General features: G+C 33.1%; 2 protein-coding genes and 1 long non-coding RNA gene across 3 annotated transcripts; 2 read left to right on the forward strand and 1 right to left on the reverse strand.

Annotated features, from left to right (window-relative positions):
• Positions 1-3,390: 3,390 nt before the first annotated feature.
• On the reverse strand, positions 3,391-6,261 carry LOC140963715 (lysM domain receptor-like kinase 3). The gene is made up of 10 exons (XM_073423095.1): positions 5,575-6,261; positions 5,271-5,474; positions 5,046-5,185; positions 4,872-4,961; positions 4,675-4,780; positions 4,451-4,602; positions 4,242-4,339; positions 3,995-4,133; positions 3,789-3,887; positions 3,391-3,675 (listed from the first exon to the last, which is right to left on the reverse strand). The coding sequence occupies exons 1-10, from the start codon at positions 6,224-6,226 to the stop codon at positions 3,511-3,513; spliced, it is 1,845 nt and encodes a 614-aa protein (XP_073279196.1). The 5' UTR covers positions 6,227-6,261; the 3' UTR covers positions 3,391-3,510.
• Positions 6,262-9,097: 2,836 nt separating this feature from the next.
• Positions 9,098-11,331, forward strand: LOC140965008 (peroxidase 44-like). Its single transcript, XM_073425035.1, has 2 exons — positions 9,098-9,730; positions 10,419-11,331. Exons 1-2 carry the CDS (start codon positions 9,188-9,190, stop codon positions 11,163-11,165), a joined length of 1,290 nt encoding a protein of 429 aa, XP_073281136.1. The 5' UTR covers positions 9,098-9,187; the 3' UTR covers positions 11,166-11,331.
• Positions 11,332-17,106: 5,775 nt separating this feature from the next.
• LOC140964949 (uncharacterized) lies at positions 17,107-19,268 on the forward strand. Its single transcript, XR_012172939.1, has 2 exons — positions 17,107-17,555; positions 19,060-19,268. It is a non-coding gene; the product is annotated as an uncharacterized lncRNA (long non-coding RNA).
• The last annotated feature ends 3,774 nt before the right edge of the window (positions 19,269-23,042 follow it).

The raw sequence follows: 23,042 nt of genomic DNA on the forward strand, positions 1-23,042 counted from the left end.
GAAGGAATTGATTACACCGAGATTTTCTTTCTGGTGGTTAAATTAACCACTATCAGGACAATACTTGGACTAGTGGCGAAGGAAGACTTACATTTGGAGCAGTTGGATGTAAAGACTGTGTTTCTTCACGGTGACCTAGATGAAGAAATTTATATGAAGCAGCCACAGGGCTTTGAAGTACGGGCAAAAGAGATAATGTTGTGCAAACTTCAGAAGAGCTTGTACGGTCTCAAACAAGCTCCAAGACAGTGGTACAAGAAGTTTGATGAATTCATGAGTGAAAATGGATTCTTAAGGTGTCAAGCTGATCACTGCTGTTATGTGAAAAAGTTTGATGGTTCTTATATCATACTACTGCTATATGTAGATGATATGCTGATAGCTGGAGATCGTCTGGAAGAAATTGATAAACTCAAGAAAGATTTATCAAAGGAATTCGCCATGAAGGATTTGGGTGCTGCAAAGCAAATCCTTGGAATGAGGATCTTTAGAGACCGGGGGAATGGATTCTTGAAGTTATATCAAGAAGAGTACGTGAAAAAGGAGGTTAGCAGATTTAATATGAATGAAGCTAAATCTGTGAGTACTCCTTTGGCTAGTCATTTCAAACTAACCAAAGCACAATCACCATCGACGGAGCAGGAGCAGGCTTATATGAATAAGGTTCCTTATGCTTCTGCTGTCGGAAGCCTCATGCATGCAATGGTGTGCACAAGACCAGACATAGCACATACAGTGGGAGTTGTGAGCAGGTTTATGAGTAATCCAGGAAAGCAACACTTGGAAGCAGTTAAGTGGATTCTCAGGTATTTGAAAGGTACTACTAGTTGTTCTTCATGCTTCAGGAGATCAAATTTGGCTTACAGGGTTTTGTCGATGTCGATATGGGTGGTGACCTGGATGGCAGGAAAAGTACTACTGGATATGTGTTCACATTAGGTGGTACAGTTGTAAGCTGGGTGTCTAAGCTGCAAAAGATTGTTGTGCTTTCGACTTCTGAGGCTGAGTATGTTGCAGTTACAGAAGCTAGCAAAGAGATGATATGGTTGAAATCCTTTCTGAAGGAATTGGGTCAGAAGCTTGAAGATACCACATTATACTGTGACAGTCAGAGTGCTATTCATTTAGCAAAAAATCCTGTTTATTATGCTAGGACAAATCATATACAGGTTAGGTACCATTTCATCAGATCAGTGCTGGAAGATGGAGTCTTGATGCTGGAGAAGATTCCTGGAAGTAAAAATCCAGCCGATATGCTCACGAAGACGGTAACCATTGATAAACTGAAGTTGTGTTCAACTTCAGTTGGACTGCAAGAATAAATAAGGATATATGAGCTGCTGCAATGGTGATGTGAAGACGTAATTGAAATCAAGTCTTCAAGTGGGAGAATTGTTAGGTGAGAAATGGGACCCACGTAAATAAAAAATTAAGAAAATTGGTATCCCACATCGGGAATTCCAAAAAGTTGGTTCAAGAAATGTGTTATAAATTGAGCCTTTCTTGTTTGCTTTTAGTATCCCAAAAACAAAAGCTTTTCAGCTTTGATAAAAAGATAGTGCATAGAAAAAAAGAGTGTATTTTTTTCTTGAGTGCGGGAATTCTCTTGTGTGAGTTAGAGAAATTATTTTCTCGGTATACTCGGGTTGGGAGTGTGAGAAATATTGAGTGTATTGGTGTATACGCTTGTTGTAATATTTCTTATAGTTATAAAAGTTGCAGTGCTCCGTGGACGTAGCCTATCTTGGGTGAACCACGTAAATCTTTGTGTTCTTGTTAATTATTTTATTCCGCATATTTGGGTATTATTATCATCGTGATAGGCATTGCTTAAGTGTAATTTCCCAACAAGATATGCCAACAATACTAAACTATATACATGTTAGAACGTGTTCTTCATTCAATGCATAACCTGAAATTACATAATGGTTTCGCACCATCTTCATATCCGAACTAGTCTTCAGCTTTGGAATATGATTTGTAGATTATTGTGTTAGGTTCGTAACACATGTTGAATCGCACCATTTTGATATTCTATCTTGGATATATTACCAAAATTCAAGAAATGGTTATGTTAATCTTGTTGCAACTTCAATTACATCCAGCTTGATCTTTCGGCCACCAACTTGCCTAGATACTCTATGAATCTATCGAGTTGGTTTGCAATATGACTTGAAGAATTTTGAGTTGGATGTTCCATCGCTTTAGTTTCTGATCGTTTGGATCAACAAGCTATGAGATATCATCGAAAACTTCATCCTGCCAAAAACTAAGTTGTGCTAGAATTATATTTTAATAACTTATCACTTCCAAATTGACATTTAACTAAACTCTTAAATAAATGTGTTAGAAATATAATTACAATTTTTTTTTTATCGTCAAATCAAGATTGCTTCCGTTTTAGAACCCAATAGGATAAAAACATATCATGGTCGGTCTATTTAAAACATGAATATATTTTTATAAAATAATAAGCTCTCTTAGCTCTTCCAATGATCTTAAATTCACAAAGTGAAAAACTATCTCGGATCATTCTCTATCATCAACTGTATGACAAATTTTAAGAATTATACGTTTCAAGAATCCTTAAATATCCACAAATACAAAATATATGATTTCTCCGCTCGAAATGCGAGCATTTTCGGTGGCCATCGACGTTTCTAGCTATGCTTTCAGTCTTGGTTTTCCTCAACTACTAGTTTAAGAAAATACCCACAATGGAAGTTCCATCATAAAATCGACAAAACACTAATCGTGATTGCCTGTGAAGAAATAGATGCTAAAGTTAACAAAAAAAAAAAAAAAAAAAATTTNAGTTTGGAGAAATAAGGTGATGGTGGCAAGGAAACTTGGAGAAGGTGAATTAGGATCTCCTTGAATAAACAAGGTTTTTTACTGTTTAGAATAATTATTAAGGGGTACTGCGAATTTATTTTATCTCGAATGCATTAGGCATACAAAAGTTTCACAAAAACCCTCTGATAGAAAATTTTCTATTATTTTATGTTTCTTACATAACTAATCATTTATATTTCTTTCTAATCCAATAATTCTTACAATACTATTAGTTTATTATATTTATTTGATTAATTCAACGTTTGACTCAAATTCAACAAAATATTAAGATTATAAATCATTATATTATTGATTATCATTTCTAGCATAAGTTATTTATCATCATATTAGACAAACCAAACGATGTGTTTTATAAGTCATTTTTCACTCTTATTTTGATCTATCTAGTTCATTCATTTACACTAATCACTTGCAAATCCCACACTTGGAACAGTACAGGAATTAAAATCCCATGCAACTCCGAAATAACTGTGGTTATATAATGTTATATTACACATAAACAATTGTAAGTTACCAAGCAAATTAAATTACTTTTGCTTTTTGAACCTGTCGCATCTAAAACTAAATGGGGAATGAAAATATGATAAAAATAATTATATTTTCATGCGTACAAAGAACAAGCAGGCAGTAGTAAAGAAATGGAGCTAAATTTTGTCATCTGCCAATGAAAACTCCACTGAAAATCTGACTGTTTCCTCCCAGTGATGCTTCCCATTCAATGGATGACATTCGGATTCGAGCTAGCGCTATGACCGCTTCGCGTATCTCCGGCCTGTCGAGTGGATCGTCGGCTAGACACCATTTTGCAACTTCTGCCATCTGCACAGGTTAGAAACTAGTCAGCAGCTTAGTGTCTAATTGAATTTCTTGAAACTAATTATACATGTCTGAGTCTACTACATAATGCAGATGGAATCGAGGTAATTATCGACCTTGTATACGTCGTCGGGAGGGTAATTCCCTTTGAGATTTCCATCTATAATTAACTCCAGTGCGGATTCTGGATCGTTTTCTTGGAAGACCTTGTTTACCTGGCCAAATAATATTGAAGTGAGTTTGACATTTGATATTTTTTTCTCTGTTCATACATTTTCTGATCAGTGTTTTGATTAAAGGGATTTTTTGTCCATTTGCTTACTTCTGTGATGAGTGATTTCATTCTATTCGGCTCCTTGTTGTCACGTACTAGTGCACGTTGACCGGTTATTAGCTCGGAAAGAACTACTCCAAACGCAAAAACATCAGTCTTGGTAGTCACTTGTAGCTCTTTCACAGCTCTGCAAAATTAGACCAGATGCATGTTAATCAATTATTTTTTTTTATTTATTAAATGGGATAGTTTTGTGGTACTCGATAAAATTTTGTTCCAGGAGTTTAATGCTTACTCTGGAGGAAGATATCCCGGGGTTCCAACAAGTCTAGTTGCTATTAGCTCATCTTCATTTGTTCTACCAACAAGCTTTGCCAGGCCAAAATCTGCTACCTGTGGAAATGGGAACATGTCACATTTTCGTGGAATATTGTCATGTTTTGATGATGTTCACGACTCATCATCCTTGACTTAAACTATGAAATGCATCAGATTTGACAGTACCTTTGCTCTAAGGCCTTCATCAAGAAGAATATTCGCTGTTTTTATATCACGATGCACGTATTGTGCTTTTGTGTGGTCGTGGATGTATTCGATTCCCTTTGCAGCATCAAGTGCAACTTGCATTCTTGCAGTCCATGACAGGGGCTGGTGGCCTGTTTAATAAAAACTCTCATGCAAGAATTTTCTTCTGGTTTTTAGTTCAAATAAACCTTTTATGTTAATACCTTTCAGTAATGGATTGTGAAGATGATCGCTGAGAGAACCGTTCTGAATATACTCGTAAACCAAGTATAGGTGGTCATCTCCACTAGCATAACCCAACAGCTCCACCTATAACATGAATTCGAGCCATAAAAATCGATCCACTTCGACATTATAAAGGTAAAACTTGGTTCTTGTTAATGAAACATTGAGACCTCACCACATTAATATGATGTATCTTGCACAACACCTTGAGCTCAGCAAGAAATTCCTTGGACTTGTTAGATCTCATTTTCTTGATAGCAACTTCCTGATGTTACCACATGCTATAAGATTAATATCGTCGTCCATTGAAAATCGACTAAGAAATTGATAAACAATGAAGGCTCTTGACCTTTTCCCCAATCACCCCATGATAGACATTTCCAAATCCTCCTCTCCCAATTATTCTACTTTCATCAAAGTCACTTGTAGCCTCTGCAATCTCCTCAATACTGTAACATGATGGCTTTTCCGACTCAAAAACTGTTATATCTGTGAAACCAACATGTTATTAAAAGGGGTTCTTCAAACTTTTGACGACGATAATATATGAAGAAACACTACTGTTTTATGTTACCTTCCATTTTGTCTGTTTGCAGGTACTGTTTCTTCAATGATCCAGACTTGTGAGCACTTACAATCTTGGAAAATGCCTCTGGATCTTCCTTGTTTTGTGCCTTGCTTTTCTTTCTCCGGAAAAGGATTATGGCCAACGTGCACATGGAAAGTAATGTCACAGCTGATAAAATGGCTATAATTATAGTCCCTCTGTGGAACTTTTCTGAAAAATGGAGAAAACAAAGTATAGGAAACTTAATACCTTGAACAAATTTAGTTGGGTAGTTTACAAATAAAGATATTTCAGAGGGGATCTTGCTAACCTTTCTTTGTAGCAGGAATTCCATACTTTTCCATAGGCACATATAAGATCCATCCAAGATCTATATATGATGGATTTGGCGCTAAATACGAGTTCAAGCTTTCCAATTGTCCATTTTGAGCAGAAAGTAGAACCGAAATAGAGTACACCGTATCCTGTTCCTGAACCGTATAAGTCACCACAACTTGAGAATCATCATCCACACAACCACAAAGAAGATGTATCGTTTCTTTCACTCCACTCACGAAATCCTTATCTATTCCTCCATCCCACGCTTGCCCGCTAAATTTCTCATTCGAAACATTTTGAAGACTTGTATTGCTCTCTGGATTGTAAATTACATCATAGAAGTATGCATCTGTCCCCTCAACATTCTTGCAAGAACAGTTTACAGGAACTAAGTAGTCTTGTTTGTTACCGTGTTTTATAGTCTTGATTTCCGCTATATCGACAGAGTACAAGAAAGCAATCTCATCCTCCTGAAGTCCGTTTTTCTGGTACAGAAGAGCGTTACACGAATGTATCTTCGCAGAGCAAGCGAAAGGGAACTTATGTTGGTCAGAAGCCGAGATTTTCGTGACCCGAAACAGTAGAACAAGAAGAAGAAAGAAAAAGAGACTTATTCTTTTGGAAGCCATAGACATTCTCAGCATGTAACTAGCCTTGTGTAGGAGAGAAACAGGCAACAATAAAGGAAGAAGGAATTAAACATGGTGATAGCCTTTTCCATTTGTCATTACATGTTTGATAGTTTATTCCCTATTAATCCTCCATTAGTTTATATGCTGGCAGTTAGGGGAAACTGTGAATAATTTATTCACAAAAGTTGATATTTTATTGGTGCTGACAAAGCCCTCCTTCCTATGGTTTAATACTCATGATTTGACATATCAATCTCATGTCGATGTTCACAACACGCTGAGACGAGGCAGTTGTCTCTGTTGTGTATCAGCAATTTCCCTCGCTTTTGTGGCCGCCTCACTGGCCCCTATGTGGTATAACAACCCAAGCATGGTGTTCATGCTATTCTACGTTTCAAAAGATATAAAAATATATAGTTTTTGGTACTTAAACAGTTAATAATGCACTTCATGGGCTACACTCGGAGATGAACCAGGCCGTCGCATGATGGATTCGGCACCCATCATAGGATAGGAGATGAATTCTATGCAGCTACAGGCTACTTGTGGAGATGCTATAGACCGACATCTAAAATTTTCTTGTTTCTTACATGGGAATAAATGAATCTACAAGCAAGTCTGTCGGCTGAACTGCAAACATTAGGAATATTTATGTTAACTACAAAACATCCGATCCTAGTTCTTACACTTGGAAGTTGAAAATACTTCGAAGACATGTCATCATCATTTGCTTGAGGTAAATATCCTGTGTTGCTTCTATATAATATATATATTTTTTCAAATAAGTATATTAATTATGAAATTTTAGAAAATAAAAATTTCAAAATATTCTATTTAAAAATTAAATTAGAAAGTGATTTATCATGTATGTGGGAGTTAGTTGGTAAAAAAAGGAAAAAAATTGGAAATTGGTATAACATTCATGTCAGTACCAAAAATAGTTAACAAACTAATTCGTGAACCTTGGGAATTAATTAAATTGACAGCTGAAGTCTAATACATCAACCGGCCGAGAAAGATGGAATAATTGGAAACATCCAAGCGGCTCTATTTTTTTTATCATTGCTCGCATCGCAATCACTTTTCCATTAATCAATTAATTAATCTTCCATTTTTTGTTTGTTTGTTTAATTCTTGATGTTGATTCGGGCGAGCGAGTGACGAAGTTTTTCTTCGGAAAAAATTATATTTTTGGACTTGTGACTTGTATGTTTTTATTTTTTGATCATGTTATAATCAAGTCCACTAACTTGCACTTTTTTCTTCTAATTTATCATTTTCCTCTAGAATGATAGTGTGACATCGAACACGAACACGTTAGTAATGTTAGTCATGACCATGTCAACAATTTTTTATGAAACATCATCATTTATCGGTGAAACACAATCACTTGCGGCGTTACTAGGGCTTCGATGAAAGTAACTAAAATCGAAAAAAATCAATTTAGTGGACTAAAGTTATAAATTGACCGATAACATAACAAAAAAATATTCAAGTTACATGATTAAAAATATGATTTTTCATTTTCCACAGGTGCTTGATTAAGTATAGATCAGAAAATGTTCAAGAAAAAATTTTTGGAATATAAAATATATCACTTAATTAGTTTATTATAGAGAAAATTACAATTTTGATCATATATGTTTGCTATTTTGTAATTTTAGTACTTTATTTTATCATATTTCAATTTTAGTCTCGTATCTTTTGGTTTTTGGTAATTTCAGTCTTTTTTCATCTGAAGTACTGGTGCGACACTATACACATCAACATCAGCACTGCAATGGTGCCAGATCAACGCCACATCGGAAAAAAGACTAAAGTTGTCAAAAAATACAAAGATAGCGGACAAAGAATGATATTTGACGACATAAAATACCATTGAAAAAAAATTTATTATATCTAATATTATTTAAACTAAACCACCCCTAGCTTGCCACCCATCTTTTATGCCTAAAATGGCTCCCAAGCCCCATTAATTGTTTCGTGCAGAATCAACGTATAAGATGAAGTAACATCATTGATGCTATTGGAGATTTTCGGATCTGACAAATGGGCGGAGGCACCTTATGGCTGCTCGAATGGGTCTTTCTATTTTAATTTTTTATATTGAGATTTTGGTATTTTTATTTAGTGGGGTAGCTCAAATAGAAATTAAATATAAAAACAGGAGAAAAAAATTAAAAAATTTGTATTTAATTCAGGTAGTTCAATTAGAAAAAGAAAGAGAAAATATGGTAAAATTTTGATTTTAGTCCGAAAAATGTATTTGTTATGAATTTAATTGGCATATATTATTTTGTATTTTGTAATAAAAAAAATTAGTCCGAGTAGTAATGGATTTATGGCTCTGCCATTGTAGTTACAATAAAAAATCATGAAAATTTTGCTAACTAATCGATTCATGAAAATTGATTGAATAAAAGCTTATGAATTTAAATAACATTTTAGCCACGGTTAGTTCGTAAATTGACCACGACACATCATCATTTTGATTAGACGTCAACTCTCCGACAAAAAAATACTAAAATCGAAAATCAAAGTACAAGTTATTGGACTAAACCCGTAAATTGATCGACAAAATGACAAAAAAACGAGAAACATACAAATTACATTATCAAGACAGTACTACACTCCCCGATTCTGGTCCAGCAACATACATGTCGACAACTATTTGAGATTTCAAACATTTGTTTGCCACCCATTTTTGGTGCCTAAAATGGCTCCCAACCTCCCGACCCATTAGTTATATCATTATTTCATACAAAGACTAAACGTTACACGATAAGGGAACACCGTCGATGGGATTAGAGATTTTTGGATCTTGCAACATGAAATCATTTGATCAAATTTGATAACCAATGGATCCACGAAAAATGATCAGGTCTAAAATGTATCAAAAAAATTTCACTCACTAATATTTCTTCCTATATAGACCCCATCTCAAATGCCAAAAGACCGTGCTAATGTCTCGTAATGCTGAATTGCATGGCGGCAGGAATGGCAGCAAGAGGAAGGATTATCGCCGCAGCATTCATTTCCTGCGCATTAATTCTCCCTCTGCTGGCCTCTGCATTTGAACCAAGCGAATCGGGACTACGGTTCCCGTTTCCTGATTTCATCAACTCTCCATCAAACAATATTGAACAAGGTATTCAAACGAACGATCCCCCGAAGGAAGAGGAACCCGAAAATCAGATGTCCTATAAAAGTCCTCTGAAAGACAAGAAGCCGAAAATCGAACAGCTCAGGGAACAAAATGGGGTTGAAGACCAACCAGAAGCCGAGCCTGCTGAAAATGAAGATCATGGAGATGAAAGTGAAGCCAAGCCTGTGGAGGGTAATGGTGAACCCGAGCCCGTCGAAAATGCGAAAGGGGGTTTGATCGAAGGGTTCTATGAGAAAGATTGCCCACAAGCGGAGCAGATTGTGAATGAGGTGTTGATGAAGAATCTTCAGAAAGATGCTACTCTTGCTCCAGCCATTGTTCGCCTCTTCTCGCATGATTGTTTAGTCAAGGTAACTTGTTACATCCTTAGAGATTAATATTGCATGCATTTTTGTTACCATGAAACCAGTCTGCATAACTCGATTTGTTTTAAGTTTTAGTCGTGCAAACACTCAAAGTTTGGCTTTTGCCTAATATTTATTAATTTTCATCTATTTTTCGTTAGATTGCATACGTGGCGTTTGACAAGTTGCAATATTCAACGTCAAATCAACACTTTTTTAGTTGTCACATTAGAAACTTATTGTGCTACATCAGACCTGATGGAATATGACTAAAGACAAACTTATCAGATTAAGATCAATCTTTCAATACTTGTAGGGACCAAAAGAAAAACCAAACATACCAAATAATATGATATTTTTGCAATTTTTCCTAATATATTCATATTCTGATGCCTCTCCCTCTAGTAAGAAGAAGATCAGTGTCTGTATATAATGGAAAATGCACGTTTGGATGATATTTTTTTTTATTCAATGGAATATGATATGGATTATATCTCCACAGGATTTTCAAACTTAATTATTAATTTATCCTATCTGATATCATGTTAGAAATTATTTATTAGAAATAATTTTATTTCAAAACTCGATGTTATATAAAGATTTCTATTATAATATTTTTAGGTTATGGATGAACATTCCATTTTCTTCATTGTGTATGCCAATTTCTTGGTGTCATTTTATGATCTGTTTGCAGGGATGCGATGCTTCAATCCTTCTAGACGAAACACCCTCAGGCGAGGATGTGGAGAAGAAAGCAGGCCCAAATGGCCCGTTCGTCCGCGGCTTTGAAGTAATCGACGAAGCAAAAGAGCGACTCGAGGCTGAATGCCCCGGCGTCGTCTCCTGCGCCGACATAATCGCGTTCGCCAACCGGGACTCCCTCGTCAACACCGGCCTCCCCACCTACAAAGTAGCCGCAGGTCGCCGAGACGGCCTATCTTCCCTAGCAGAAAATGTCAAGAACAACTTGCCAGTCCCCGACACGCCCCTCCAAGAAATGATCGACATGTTCAAGAGAAAAGGGCTGACCTTGGAAGACCTGGTCGTGCTAGTCGGCGCACACTCCATCGGCACGGCGCACTGCGGCGTCGTCAAATCCAGACTATTCGACAAGCGCAAAAGCATGGAAATGGACCAGAATTACGTCGAACAGATGCGATTCATGTGCACGAGGGATGACAACATGCTGCCGTTCGACGGGGTCACGCAGAACAAAATGGATTCGCAGATATACAATGAATTCTTGGCCAAAAGAGCGTTGCTCGAATCGGATCACGTGCTGGCGAAAGACCCGCATGGGAACGATATCATGAAGAAAATGGCGGGTGATCAGGCGGCCTGGTTCGCGAAATTCATCGGAGCTATTGTTAAAATGGGAGGGATTGAAGTGCTGACAGGGAATCAGGGAGAAATCAGGAGACAGTGTAGGGCTGTTAATTGAGAAGGATGAATCCAGCTTTCATTTGGATAAGATTCTTGGCATTTTCGTGGATCGATGATATTCTTACATGATACACACAATTGTTTGATGGAAAATGAGTGGAATCAAGGTTAAATTTATGTGTGTACAAATTCTAGACAGTTTCCAATAAAAGAAGTCATTAATATTTTTGGAAATTAATAAAAATGGGTTATACTTACTTACTAAAAATAACTGTATTGTATATTCCAACTCTCAATAGAATTATTTTGAAAGACATGTAGTATATCTCTGGTTGATTTGGATCTAAACATATATATATTCCGACAGATTTTCGACAATGTATAATCTAAGGTTATATGCGGAATCAAAGGCGTAAATAGTAATTTTTCATCGGTTATGGAAAAAAATTAAGATATATATAAAAATAAAGTGTAGAATAAATTCCTAAGAATTCTAATTAATGTACAATTCAACGCTTTCAGAAAATAATTTGATTGAAATAACAAAAAGAAATAATAATAATAATTGTAAAAGGATACCAAATAAAAGGAAAATAGCCAAAATACAATAATTATATATATAATAGAAAAATAAAAAGAAAATAAAGAAATATCCTTCTACAATAATAAGTTTGTCCATTTTTTTAGTTACTCTATTTTACCAAAATAATAATAATATAACTCATGATGTGTAATGCTGAGTTCAAGATTCGTGCTTCTCTCTGGAATTCTAGGGGAAGAAGTTCATTTTAGGTTGGGAAAATTCTAAATGGTACTGTTATTAAATTGATAAACAAAATATATCTAGACAAATAAATTTTGGTATATCATATATATTTTTAGCAATTATTCAAAGTCAATGATTTGTTGCAAAATAAAATGTAGAGTTCTTAATCCGCAAGCCCAATTTCAACTAATTCCTCAAGAATATATATTATTATCGGATGAATACAACATGTATCCTTAGCATTTGATATGTATTGAACGTGACTCATGTGATTTTATTCCTACACATATTAATTGTGTTGTTATATAAACATTGATATGTGGAAAATAAAATATATTTTACACACATAATTTTTTGTATATATATATGTATCATCGATGTACAACATTGTTTAGCATATTGAGCAACAATTCTAGTGATTATCTATTATGGTATATGTCACGCCTCGAAACTGGGTTGAGTTGACACAGAGTTTTTTTAACAACCACACAATTGAAAACAAAAAGTCTCGTTATACAGTATAAACTAACAACCAGTTTATTACTCATAACAAATAATATGATTGTCTTTACAACGTAAATTCTTAAAACGATAAGAAAAATTACATAAACGTTTACAAATGAAATTCAAATAACTTAAACGATCATTATCTAAATTAACTTCGTAGTTATTTCGCCCATCACCAGCCTCAAAACTGGTCATGTTCCTCTTCCTCTATCTGATCTTAGGTCTTATCTGGAGAAGGAGAGTAAGGGGTGAGTGATATTATCGTCACTCAGCAAGTAGGGCCGTTCGAACACATACATAACAAATACACATGATTTTCGAATAAAAATGTATCATGCATAACATAATTCATATAATCAGCATAGACATAAGCATATATTAGCTTAGGCACTGAGATTCCTTTACTCTTCATGGTTTACTGATAGCAGTCTTTAATTTTTACTCCTCTAAGAAAGCGATGCTATATAATGGTTACAATCACTCCGTGTAAGGTCCATAAACTTATCTCATATTGGGATTCTCACTTGTATCCAGTTGAATGCTCACAGTGCCAAAACGTAGAACATACGGTAATCGTATCAAAAAAGGTAGAAGAAGAATTGCGTTCGACCGTAACTTTCGAAAAACGAAATAATACATAACCAAAATTATACTTTTAAAACAAGTCCACTTACTTTAGATCTTGAACGAAAATGTGAAGAACATTGCTTCTTGGTTAGGATTTTCGGATCCTCCTTGGATCTGGACAGCAGCAGAACTTCGATACTCGACAAAACTCGAGGAAAAAACTCGAAATCTTGAGAGCACCGTGAGAGCAAATTCTCGAAATTACTAGATTTTGGGTGTGAAATTTCGAATGGTAGGTATTTATAGGTGATGAAGAGAAATTCTTACTATAATTCAATTGATATTTTTTCCAAAATTTTGAGTTAATTCTTCCATAATTCGAGATGTTTCTTCCTTACATAATATCATATCATACTTGGAAAAACTTGTTCACCAAATATCCTTAATTTTTTAAATTTGATGTTAGACTGGATGGTTCAATGCAAACTGCTTTCTTGTACAGATTCATAATGTACTTAGACATCACTGGAATTTGCTAGCTTCCTTATTGAGAAATTTTCATGTATGTAATTTTTTCTTCTAATTTGATTGATATCTCTTAATTTTTGAAATTAATATATTTATTGTACTTGATTTCGAATTTCATGTATTTATTTGCTTGAGATTTCAAATACCATGTGTTATTTATTATTTTCGAATTTATTACTTTTGCAATAATACCATAACTCGAAAATAAATTTTTATACATGTCTATATTTAAATAAATAATTACATTCCCGAAAATTTGGATTCTCACAATTAATATACGTGGATTCGAGGTGATTTTGGGAAGTTATGGAGTTGCGAATAGCCCGAGAGATGTTGTAGGTTGATAAGACGTAATACGTCTGTAGTCCTTAGCGAGATGACCAACACAAAGTAGTAGACTCAAAAAGTGTAGCCACTACAACGATGTAGCCGAGAAAAATGTAGTCGAGCCTTTCCTATTGCTCGAGCTATTGTAACACTGCATTTACCAATTGTGCATCTAGCGTATTCTATTTACAATTATATGTGGATTTACCTGATAATGAATTGTGTCAACGTATCCTACATTTTGTTACACGTTTTTATTTCGGTTTTATCATACCGAGTAATTACTCATCCTCGGGGACGGTTGTGGCATTATTAGTTTGCTTAGTGAGAATGATAGTGAAACATCTAGTTATGTGGTTACGTTCGTGGATGAGATTTATATGCTCGTGGAAGAAATTACCGTTGAGTTTTCAAGGACTCTAGTATATGAAGGTATTGAACTATTTGCGATGTTCATCCCTGTTAGAGTGACATGGAGTTTATATTTTTCTCAGCACCCTATGTACCACTATGTGTGGGCTCTCGACACTCGTCGGTAATCACATGCAATCTATATNTAAAAAAGATAGATGTATCATTAATCTCGAAATAGGCGTACTGCAATAAATGATTGAAAACATTTAATTTTATGAGATTTTTATTGATATTTTTTTAACAAAGGCTTCTCTATTTTCTTTTAAACAAAATTTAAAATGTGAATTTAATATATTTGAAAACATAAACTTCAATTATTGTTTGAATTGATTATATTAATTCTTTTATTAGTTCAAATTTGAATTTAATTCATTTTTATATCAATTTAAATGTAATTTATGAATTATGTGTTTTTTATTTTCTTTATTCAAATTAAAACTGAATTTTATTGAAAACATAAACTACTCTCAAAATTTTGTTTTTATTATATCAATTCATTTAATTTAATATTATCTTGTGTTACTATGATATATTTAGTTGTTATTATAAATTGTATAAATAATTCAATCTGATTTCTGCATTACATGTAGACAATCAATTTTCAATCAGAAACAAATAAGAAATAAATAAGTAATTAAATGTGAATTATTTGAAACAAATAAGAAATAAATAAGTAATTAAATGTGAATTATTTTTATTTTATTTTTAAAAATTCAAATTTTAGTTCGCTGTTCCTTGAAATTATAAACTACATTAAAGTATCTGCATTGGTTATATCATTCTATTATTGTTTGATTTGATTATATCAATTCCTTTATTAGTTTAAATTTGAATTTAATTTATTTTTATATTAATTTAAATGTAATCTATGAATTATGTGTTTTTTATGTTCTTTATTCAAGTTGAAACTGAACTCAATTGAAAACATAAACTACTTTTAAATCATTTAAAAATACATTTAGCGCTTAAAATCTTATTAGTTCGTTGATATGATCTACCAGCATATGGAAACAACCGAAATTCAAGTTTAAAATTTATTTTTCATTATAAAATTTTTATCAATATTTTTTCCATACATTTTATCTTTTAATTTAAGAGTATTATTTATATTTCATTTATTTTATATTGTTCACACGCGCACACACATATATATAAATAAAGTTTTTGTCATATATGGAAAGTTTTTTGTAAAAAATAATATGTTATAAAAAAATATCATTATTAATGTATTCACATACCGCATTAATATTTGAAACAGATAGAAAATAAATACGTAATTAAATGTGAATTGTTTTTAATTTATTATATAAAATTCAAATTTAAATTTGATGTTTTTTGAAATTATAAACTACATTTAAATATTTGCATGGATTATATCATTCTATTTAATTTCGATTATGATTTTAAGTTTTGTGTTACTTTGATAGAATTTATGTTTACTACTCTATATCATACTAAATAAAATATAAAAGCTTTTATATAATATTATGTTTTTCAATTTTTTAAAAGAATGTCTGTAAATTGTTGTTATTATTGTTACGTATATTAATAGAACTTTAAAATATGTATTTTAATAGAAATTTAATATAAATATTTTTAACATGTCCAAAAAATAATTTATTTTTTAACCAAAATTTATTCATATAAAAAATGACAAAAAATTTGAATTTTCAAAATTTTTTTATTTATTCTCTAAAACTTTGATAAACAAAATAATATAAGATTTTTTAAATATTTTTCTATTCTTTTTATTTATAGCAGTTCTACTTAACCAAGATAATAAGTAAATTTAACGATAAAATATTGTTATCATCATTTGAGTGTTATTTCAAATGATATTAATATTTTGATATAATAAATTTTAAAATTTAAATATATTCATTATATTATATCAATAATTTTAAATAATTATTCAAACACTAATACTTGCTAATTTTAATCATTAATTACATAAAATAACACTTCGTGCATCACACGTGTGAAATTTAGTTGATTTTAAATGATTGGGTCGTTTTCGGTAAAGTCAACGAATAAAACAAAAACACAAAAACTCTTGTAAGACGCTCTCACGGATCAATTTCATGGGTCGAATGTCTTATTTTGGTCAACCATTAAAAATTATTATTGTAACGTCCTGAAAAAATTTGAAGGTCCATGTGAAACACATGCATACAAGTTATTAAATTTCTTTGGTATTTTATTAATTTGTTTTAAAAGCATTAAATTCATGTTTATTTCATAAATTATGTGTTTATTTAATATTATGCATTTTATGCATAATTCATGTATGATAGAATTTATTTCACGAAATTTTAAAGGTTTATGCATTAAAGATTTTTAAGTTTCATTTCCCGGTCTCCGATTTCGCGCTCAAACGAGGATCAGAGACCGGAAAATTTTCAAGAAAATTATTTTTATTACACGATTAATTTTTATTAATTAATATAAGATGTTTTAAATGTATTTTTTAAGAATTGGGATTTATTGGGTATTTTTCAAGAATTGGGATTTATTGTTTAACGGTACGCAAATTTTATCGAATCGGAGGACTTTTTAAGGGTTCGGCTAATATTTTAAAAAACTTTCCAACACAAAATATTTTTCGGGAGTGTGTTTGGATTTAATGGGCCTATTTTTAAGCTAATTGGCTTAAACTCTTTTAATATAAAATAAAAGCTAATTAACCTAATTGTTAATGATACATTAATACTAATTAACCCTACACCTTTTATTTCATAACCCACCAACCGACACCTCTCCTTTTCAGCCAACTATCATAGGTTTCCTTTCATTAAAGAGCTCTTGGTGCCTCGGTTTCTCTTGTTCTTGCAAATGAAAAGTTCTCCCGAGTTCCCTCGTCTCGTTCTTGCTCTCCAAACATGTTAAGGCACGCCACGCACTTTTATTTCTGCATCATGTACGCTATATATATGCTGTTATGTGTTTATTTGTATGTGGAATTCTCGGTTCAGCATTATTCATGGAGATTTTTCAGTTTTGTTTCAAGTCCTTGCATTATTGAACATCCAACTCACGTTTGTTGTAATTTGCTGCAAGGGGACTGTCAACTGCTGTCACTAGAAGTCTGAACCACGTAATATTTAAGGGGAAACATGCTGTAATAGTGTTTTGGCCGTGGGTGGTAAGGGCCGAGAGGTTGGGTGGAGTTGTGGCTTGTTTTGGGTTGTGTTTCGGACCAAAGATGAAGCCGACGGTGTGAGGGCAACTCCAGGCCTTGGACTTGTCTCTGATGGGTCTGAGTCATGATCTGGAAAAGCTTGAACACTGCTGATCTTGACTCTAGCGCCGCACTAGGGTGTCGAACCGAGGAGAGTTCGGGTTTGAGCGTTTTGGATGTCTAGCGAGAAGATGCGATTTCCAGCGTGCATGGGGTCGAGTCCTTGGGTTGTTTTGGTCCAGTAGGGCCCTATAGTGGTCTAAGTGAGGTTGGTTAGGGGCTGGTCCGCTCGGGCATGAGCTAGGATGCGAAATAGTGAAGCTTAGTCGCATTAGGATTCGAACTTGGCTTGTGCTGAAAATAGCAGCAGCTGGTGGTCTCGTTTTCATGGGTCTTAAGTGGGCTGGAAAATGTGATTTAAGAGATGATAGGATGTGTTTTAGGCATGCCTTAAGTTGGGAGAAATTCGGTAGAGTTTCGGGTTGATTCGGGTTAAAACCGGGACTCCGGTCCAAGTTTTAAAACAATTTGGTTAAGATATGAAATGGGCTCGAGTTTATGTCTAGGAATTATTTTAAATATGTTTTGGAACATTTTTAGGAGTTTAGTAAGCTTCAGATCAAAATAATGAGTTTTGGATTTATCCGGATTTAATCGCCGCACGAAACGTTAATTAAAGAATTAATTGAAAACGCTTAGATTTATGCTTAATAAAATTATGAAAAATTATATTTAAGCTCAAATAATTATTAGAAGTCTAAGTTTTTAATTTGGGAATTTTATGCTAAGGTTTGGTTTAATTCGGGATTAAAACGCATTAATATGTTATATTTAAAGATTAATTTAAAAGTCATTGATTTAAGCTAAATAAAAATATGAAAAAATTCATGTAGGTTTAAACAATTATTTGAGACATGTTAGAATCAATAGAATTAAGAAAATGTTAAAACGTGAAATTTTACGTCTAGGGGTAAAACGATAATTTTTGGGTTTCCAGGAGAAAAATGGTCATTTTGCACCCGGGGTGAGATTTTGGTACTGGCAGCGCCCTGAGCACAAATTTATCATGTTTTTAATGTCTAAGCATCATGATCACAATTTTTAAGATTTTATGAAAATATACGTTGCATGTTTGGATTTAAAGAAAATTACATATGTGTATGATTTTTATAAGTGATGAAAATGATAATGTTTTGAATGACGGGAATTAGTTGTGGCTATCGAAGTATATGTAAATGTTTAAGACGTATATGTAAATACTGATGATGAGGCCTAGGCACAGTGGATGGGTGATCCTGTCACTGATGTCCGACAGTCGCCGGGTACCACGGTTCTATGTATGATGGATCCATAGTAAATGATGATGTACGATAGTCACTTATAATGAACTGAATTCACCAAAGAAAATGATAAATGATAAACGATGAACGATGAATGATGAATGATAACGATGAATGATAATGATGAATGATGAATGACAAGTCATGATTTTACACGACACTTTTATGTTACGTTTTTAAAGTTCATGAAAAGTTTGTTGAGTATGCTATTTTTCACTGCTGTGTGTTATGTATATGTATTTGCTATCAACGGTGCAGGTGTGTCGAGTCTTTAGACTCACTAGGCGTGTGTGATGCAGGTGAGCTTAATGATGAGTGGGTTGAGGTGCCAAACTCTGAGTAGGCAGACCTGGTGCGGTGACACGACCCGAGGACCACATGTTTTCCGCATTACGATTTATGAGATTGAGAGGGGATGAACATTTTCAAAAGTTGACGATTTTAAGATTTCTACTCGTTCATGTTTACGTATGATTTTGGATGAGTTTGATTAATTTAAACTGCATTATTTTTACTGTCAAATAATTACGATTATTTTAAATGTTATTTCGAAAATGTGAGTTTTATAGAAAAAAATTTATTTCCGCACTTTTAAAATTAGTAGACGTTTCAATTACTTTTATGCTAAGATTATTACTTTTTACTGTGAATATTGGTAGGGTTGACTCATATCACAGATAAAGATTCGTGAAACCGTATCACAATAGACCTACTCAAAATAAAATTAGTTGCAAATATTAATTATTTCTCAACAATCAAAATCTTAAATTAGTGTAACATTACTTTTCCTGATCTTGTTTTGTAATAAAGTTATTTAAATCCCGTAAAGATTTAAATTCAAACAATAAAATTTTACGAAAATAAATACAATTTTTTCTCAAAATTATGATTATTAATTTGAAATTGTTGAAAATTAATATTTAAAATGTGTATGTTGAATATTTAAATGTTGAATATTTGAATGTTGAAAATAAGAGTTGTAAATATTGAAAATTAGTGTGTGATGATGTAGGTAATGATGATTTTATTTTTGGATTATTTGTAAAGATTTTCTATAAATAGATCTCTCATTTGTGAAGAAAATCACAATTGAGTTGAGAGAAAAAAATATTATAAAGTGTGTAGTGTGATAATTTTAAGAGTTTGAGATTTTTACTTTTTACCGTAAATTTTTACTTTTTCACAACACGTTATCAACACGAAGCTCTAAAAGTCCTCCATATTTTTCCAAGCTCCAAAACAGAAGAAAAAGGTAACAAAAGTAATAATATTTATTTTATTGTTTATTTATTTATTGTTTATATATTTAATATATAATATAATGTTATTATAAATAATAAAAATAAATTTTTCAAAAAAACTTGTTATAAATCATGGGAGGATTTTAAGACGACATCCCACACTCCCGGTAAGGGATACGACAAGTATAAAAGCCTATAAGATTTTTAAACAAAATATATTATGACATTTCATTATAATATTGTGATATAATATACATAATTATTTAAAACATTACTAATATTATATACACCATATTATTACCATAAAATTATACAAATACATACATTTATTTTCTTGTACACCAACGGTCATAAACGGTAACAAAACGGCTAGTTTTTGCCCTATAAATATGATCTCACAAACATATTCAATCACTCCAACTTTCTCTTCTTCTCTAAAATTATTCTTCATCAAATTTTTGAAGAAAAAAGAAGATGGCTTTCACAAAGTTATTTTTAATTATTTTGGTTATAATACTCACGAATCTTGTACTTATCGGAGAATATCCTCCTCNGACGAGGGATTAAAATGTGAATATCTGATTGAAAAAGATCCCATGGCTTTGTGGAAGGGATTAAAAGAAAGATTCGAACATATAAGGAAAGTTATACTTCCGACCGCCCGGGATGAATGGAATACGTTGAGATTCCAAGATTTTAACAAAGTCAGTGATTACAACTCGGCGATGTATCGAATAATCTCGCAACTGAAATTTTGTGGGCATGAGATTACTGAATTGGAAATGTTTGAAAAAACATTTTCAACTTTTCACGCATCAAATATAACTCTACAACAACAATATAGAGTGCGTGTAATTGCGAGATATTCTGAACTCATCGCCTGTCTTCTCGTGACGGAAAAGAATAATGAGCTGTTAATGAGAAATCATCAGGCACGACCCACTGGTTCAACGGCATTTCCTGAAGTAAATGTCGTAAGCAAAAATGAATGTAAACCTTGAAACCAAAATCATAGTTATAGACAAGATTTTGGTCGAGGACAAAATCGAGGTCGTGGTCGTGGACGTGGACGTGGTCGTGGTCGTGGACGCGGCCGTGGTTTTGAAAATAATCGAGATAGTTATTTCTATAACTCATCTCAAAAGAGCGTCCCAAACCATCCACCGAAAAGGCATCATGAGAATATGAGTGTTAATAAGAATCACTCAAAAAGATTTGAAAGTTCTTGTTTCAGATGTGGTACTCCAGAACATTGGTACCGTATTTATCGAGCCCCTGAGCACCTTTGTAAACTTTATAAAGAATCAATAAAGGGGAAGAAAAGGAGACCAACTTTACTGAACACAGTGAACCTTTGAATAATTCAACTCATTTTGATGCTGGAGATTTTCTGATTGATTTCTCAGATAATGATCAATTTGCTGGTGGAATAAATATGTAAAATATTTTATTTTTTCATGTATTCGTATGATAATGTTTTATAGTGTGTTATATTGTATTGTATTTTATTGTTAGTAATTTTATTTCATTGCATATTTTTTTAAAGTTCAAATATGGAAAATGCTATGAAACAAGCTGAAGTTTGCATACCTGATAGTGGTACAACGCACACTATCCTCCGAGATAAAAGATATTTCTTGGAACTAAAACCAACAAAAACAATGGTGAATACAATATCAGGTCCTGTAGACTTGATTAAAGGATGTGGTAAAGCACAATTTTTGTTACCTAATGGTACAAAATTTTTGATCAATGATGCTTTATATTCACCACAATCGAAAAGAATTTTGTTGAGTTTTAATTATATATATTCCCATGGGTATGATACTCAAACAATGAATGAATGGAATGAGAAATATATGTGTCTTACCACATACAAATCAGGAAAGAAATATGTTATTGAAAAACTACCAATGCTCTCTATTGGATTGCATTATACACATATACGTCCCATTGAATCAAACATGGTAGTTGATAATTCTTCAATATTAACCAATTGGCATGATCGATTAGGACATCTTGGTTCAACAATGATGCGAAGAATTATAGAAAATACACATGGTCATCCGTTGAAAGACCAGAAGATCTTTCAGAATAATAAGTTTCAATGTAAAGCATGTTCTCTTGGAAAACTTATTATAAGACCATCACCAGCCAAAATCCAAACTGAATCACCAATGTTTCTTGAACGTATTCAGGGTGATATTTGTGGACCAATCCATCCACCATGTGGACCATTCAGATACTTTATGGTATTGATTGATGCCTCCAGCAGATGGTCACATGTATGTTTATTGTCAACTCGAAATGTTGCATTTGCAAGATTACTTGCTCAAATAATAAAATTGAGGAATCAATTTCCCGATTATACAATCAAGAAAATTAGACTTGATAATGCTGGTGAATTTACTTCCCAGACTTTCAATGATTATTGTATGTCTATGGGAATCATTGTTGAGCATCCTGTTGCTCATGTACATACTCAAAATGGATTGGCTGAATCATTGATTAAACGTCTGCAAATGATTGCTAGACCAATGATTATGAAAACAAAGCTCCCTATTTCTATATGGGGACATGCAATTTTACATGCTGCTTCATTAATTCGCATCAGACCAAGTGCATATCATAAATACTCCCCATTGCAGCTTGCATTTGGTAAAGAACCAGACATTTCTCATCTGAGAATTTTTGGATGTATGGTGTATGTGCCTATTGCACCACCTCAACGAAAGAAAATGGGACCTCAAAGAAAGATTGGAATTTATATTGGTTATGATAGTCCATCGATCATTCGATATCTTGAACCTCAGACAGGCGAGGTGTTCACAGCACGTTTTGCTGATTATCATTTTAATGAGGAAATCNCGTGGAAGGCCAGTTGGTTCCAAGGATAAAAATCCTCGAAAAAGAAAATTCATAGAGAAACACAATGATCACAAAATAGAGAATGATGTTCCTGAAGAAACACATAATGATCACAAAATAGAGAATGATGTTCCTGAAGAAACACATGATGATGAAAATGTTTTGTCAGAACCACAAACTGACGAGAATCATGAAATCT

Source organism: Primulina huaijiensis, chromosome 18, assembly GCF_012295235.1.
Source record: "Primulina huaijiensis isolate GDHJ02 chromosome 18, ASM1229523v2, whole genome shotgun sequence".
NCBI classification, from domain to species: domain Eukaryota; kingdom Viridiplantae; phylum Streptophyta; class Magnoliopsida; order Lamiales; family Gesneriaceae; genus Primulina; species Primulina huaijiensis.